This window comes from Papaver somniferum, chromosome 10, assembly GCF_003573695.1.
Source record: "Papaver somniferum cultivar HN1 chromosome 10, ASM357369v1, whole genome shotgun sequence".
In the NCBI taxonomy this organism is placed as follows: Eukaryota; Viridiplantae; Streptophyta; class Magnoliopsida; order Ranunculales; family Papaveraceae; genus Papaver; species Papaver somniferum.
In genome coordinates, this window is record NC_039367.1 from 159,252,870 (window position 1) to 159,256,294 (window position 3,425).

Sequence of the window (3,425 nt, forward strand, 5' to 3'; positions counted from 1 at the left end):
GCATGTTGAGAGAGAGAGAAAACAAGGCATCATACTTGAGTTGAGAGAGCTTTACCATTTGAGAAAGAGAGAACAACTTGTAACCAAAGAAGAGAAATAATAACATTCATCCTTTCACCCTGTGGATGTAGGTAATCATACCGAGTCACGTAAATCCTTGTGTCTATATTTGTTTATGTATCTTCATTTTGCGTGAAATCATCTTATACCCCGTTGGATGTAGTATATGGTTTTATACCACTACACATAGTATGCGTACGTACAGGTAACAATTGTAAAGAAGCGGCAGAGTGAACTTAAGCAATAGTGCATGGCTTCTGAATCATTGGCTCAAACTTCTAAGATTTGGTCAAAAATGTATCCAATCTTGATCACCGTCATTCATAAGAAAGAAAGTGCTAGTCTTTCCAGCAAAAAATTAGATCCAGATTTGGAGCAGTAAGTAATTTGTATAATCTGACCACATACAGCACATATTCTCTAGATCGTGACACTATATTAGAAGATGGAGGACAAAGATACTTACCTGAGAAAAAACATACGGACATGAACAACAAAACTTTTTTAACTCTGGAGACAAAATTTGAATACAAAGAAGTAGTCACTACACCATTTTTACCGAATAATAACTAAAATTCGTAACGGCCCAACAACCGTTACAAAATTGACAGTTACGAAAAGCCGTTACAACTTAATTGTAACAGGTTGAAGCCGTTACGAAATTTTTTTGTGATTCGTAACAAGTGTCAGCTGTTACGAATCGTAACAAGCTAATTATTTACGCGTTCTGCTCACACGCTTGGTCACACTAGGGTCGGGTAACAGGTGTATTTGCGCGTGTGCCATTCAATCGTGTGCCATTTTTTTCCACCCAACATGGATTACGCTAGAGGATAATTTCACCCTTGAAGAAATGTTTTCCCCCATTCCCATCGAGTAAACCCCATTTATCTTTTCCCATTCTCTCTCTTTTTTTCTCCCCCTTCTCATCGAGTAAACCCATCTCTTATCTTCCCCCTAGATATTCAGATGTGCACCACATCTGATTTTAAGTCTTCTCAACTGAAGATTTCAGTTCTTCAATCATCTGTTAATCATCATTATCATCGTCATCATCATCAGTTTAGGGTTTCGATTTCAGTTTCTCATCATCAGTTTTAGGGTTTTATCTATTTTGTTATCAAATCATCTGATCTTTGAAGAATTGATCTTCAATCATCTATTATGCGAGTTTAGGTTTTTGATTTCACAGTTCTCTGTAAATATTTATCATCTGTAGGATTTCAGTTTATAAATTAGATTTTAAGGTTTTAGTATTTCAATCGATTTTAGGGTTTCTTATTACTCGTTTGATTTGGTATTGAAATTCTTAGGGTTGGGTTTGATTCTCTGCAGACGAAGCCATATTTAATTAGGGTTTGATTTGAATCGTTGTAAACAGATTATAAACCTTCTCAATATGATGTACATAGTTATTAATTATGATTAGTCAATCTGAACTGAGAGCATATTATATTTCTGATTCTGATTTACGATTTTAGTTGTGGTATGTACTGTTCATTGCATAAATAAGGTTTAGTATTAAGTTTATGTCTCTTTAATAATTATACATGATAGGTAGGGTTCATTGCTTAAATAAGTTTCAAATTTTTCATGTAACTCATCTTTAAGTGTATGAATCAAGTATCAATCTTTTTTTCACATGTATTCATAAATCCAGTCAGTTGCACTGATATGATATTATAGGAATTTAGTTATATTTGTTTTGATAGTAGTTTGCAAATATGCGTGCTGTCAAAGAGTTGTCGCTAATGTCATTGTTTGGATTTACAGATGCCAAGCTTTTGATTGGTAGGAGATTCAGTAACACCACTGTCTAGGGTGATATGAAGCACTGGCCATTCAAGGTTCTATGCGGTCCAGCTGACAAGCCCATGATTGAGGTCTCATACAAGGATGAGGAGCAGCAGTTTGCTGCTGAGGAGATCTCTTATATTGAAGGTCATACCTGAAAAAGTATGGGGTTGTGGGTCTTCCTTAAGAGTGTTGGATATAAGTAGAAATTCTATTCATGAAATTCCTTCTCAGATTGGTTCTTTAAACTCAATCCAGGTATACGCTTTAGTATATACTATTGGTTTTATTCGATTTGAAGGGGATTGTAATTTTATTATGTTTGTAATTTTTCGTGCTATATGTATCTTGTGCAGTTTAACTTCATTACCGTCTTGATTGGGTGGTTTGGTCTCTCTAACATAACTTCATGTTGCAAACAACAAGCTGACTAATTTTCCACGTCTGGAAATCTTGAAAGTAAATAACAACAGGTAATACTCACATTTATAACCATTTTCACTTTGTGAATTTTACCGTAGTTAAAGTAATTGCTCTCTCTAAATTATTCATGTTATTGCTTTGGTGGCAGGATAAGCTCAGTTCCGTCGAATATAGGGAATTGTGTCTCCCTTGTCGAGGTGGTATTCTGATCTTACTTTATTATCCAAAAATTCTTATTTGTTACAAGTTATATATATATATATATATATATATATATATATATATATATATATATATATATATATATATATATATATATATATATAACTTGGATTTGTGATCCGAAAAAATTTCTTGGTGCAGGTTGATCTCAAATCTCTTGGTAGACTTGCCTGACACAGTTGGGAGTTTACGGAATCTTGAGGTACTCCAATCTTATTTTTTCCTACCATTGTCAATTATTTGAATCATATCATCATTTACTTAGTCCCATGTTTGTGTAGGCTCTGCATCTGAGTAATAATGGCCTCAAATCCCTTCATTCGATGCTATTCAAACTGTGCACCCAGCTCACTACTCTTGATCTTCATAATACAGAAATCACAATTGATATTCTCAATCAGGTATTGACTTTTGATTCTATTTTTTTCTTATCTAAAACTTGTGCAAGAGGTGATAGTCTTATGTATCCAAGTATTATGTCACACAAGCAGTTTGAAGGGTGGGAAAGTTTTGATGAGCGTCATAGATTAAAGCATCAGAAGCAACTAGATTTTAGAGTTGGAAGTTCTGGTGTGTTTGATGAATGTGCTGATAAAGATTAATAAGGTACTCGATCTCTCAAGTCGCATATTGCCGCTGTTAAACCGTTGTTAACAGTGTTTTGTGTCTGCAGGTGAAGTACTGCGTATCTGCTTCTTTCTTGGTAGAGAAATCTTGTAAGAGAAATGGCCATTGGATTGAAGATACATATCTGTTGTCGCGTTGGATTCCATCAGCTTTGTCTATCCTGATTCAGATGCAGCAGTCTGCGGCATGAGTCGTGTTTGTGTTTCTGTTAGCCTGTGACATGGGAAAACTTAGATATAAGTTAGGAACTTAGAAAGTTTTTTAAGTTTCTGTGAACTGAACTTTGAAACTTAGTAAAT

General features: G+C 34.7%; 1 protein-coding gene across 1 annotated transcript; it reads left to right on the forward strand.

The window, feature by feature from the left end:
* Positions 1 to 1,956: 1,956 nt before the first annotated feature.
* LOC113316706 (plant intracellular Ras-group-related LRR protein 8-like) lies at positions 1,957 to 3,101 on the forward strand. The gene is given in 5 exon segments (XM_026564853.1): positions 1,957 to 2,327; positions 2,426 to 2,478; positions 2,640 to 2,701; positions 2,781 to 2,900; positions 2,991 to 3,101. Coding segments are annotated over 5 exon segments (717 nt in total).
* The last annotated feature ends 324 nt before the right edge of the window (positions 3,102 to 3,425 follow it).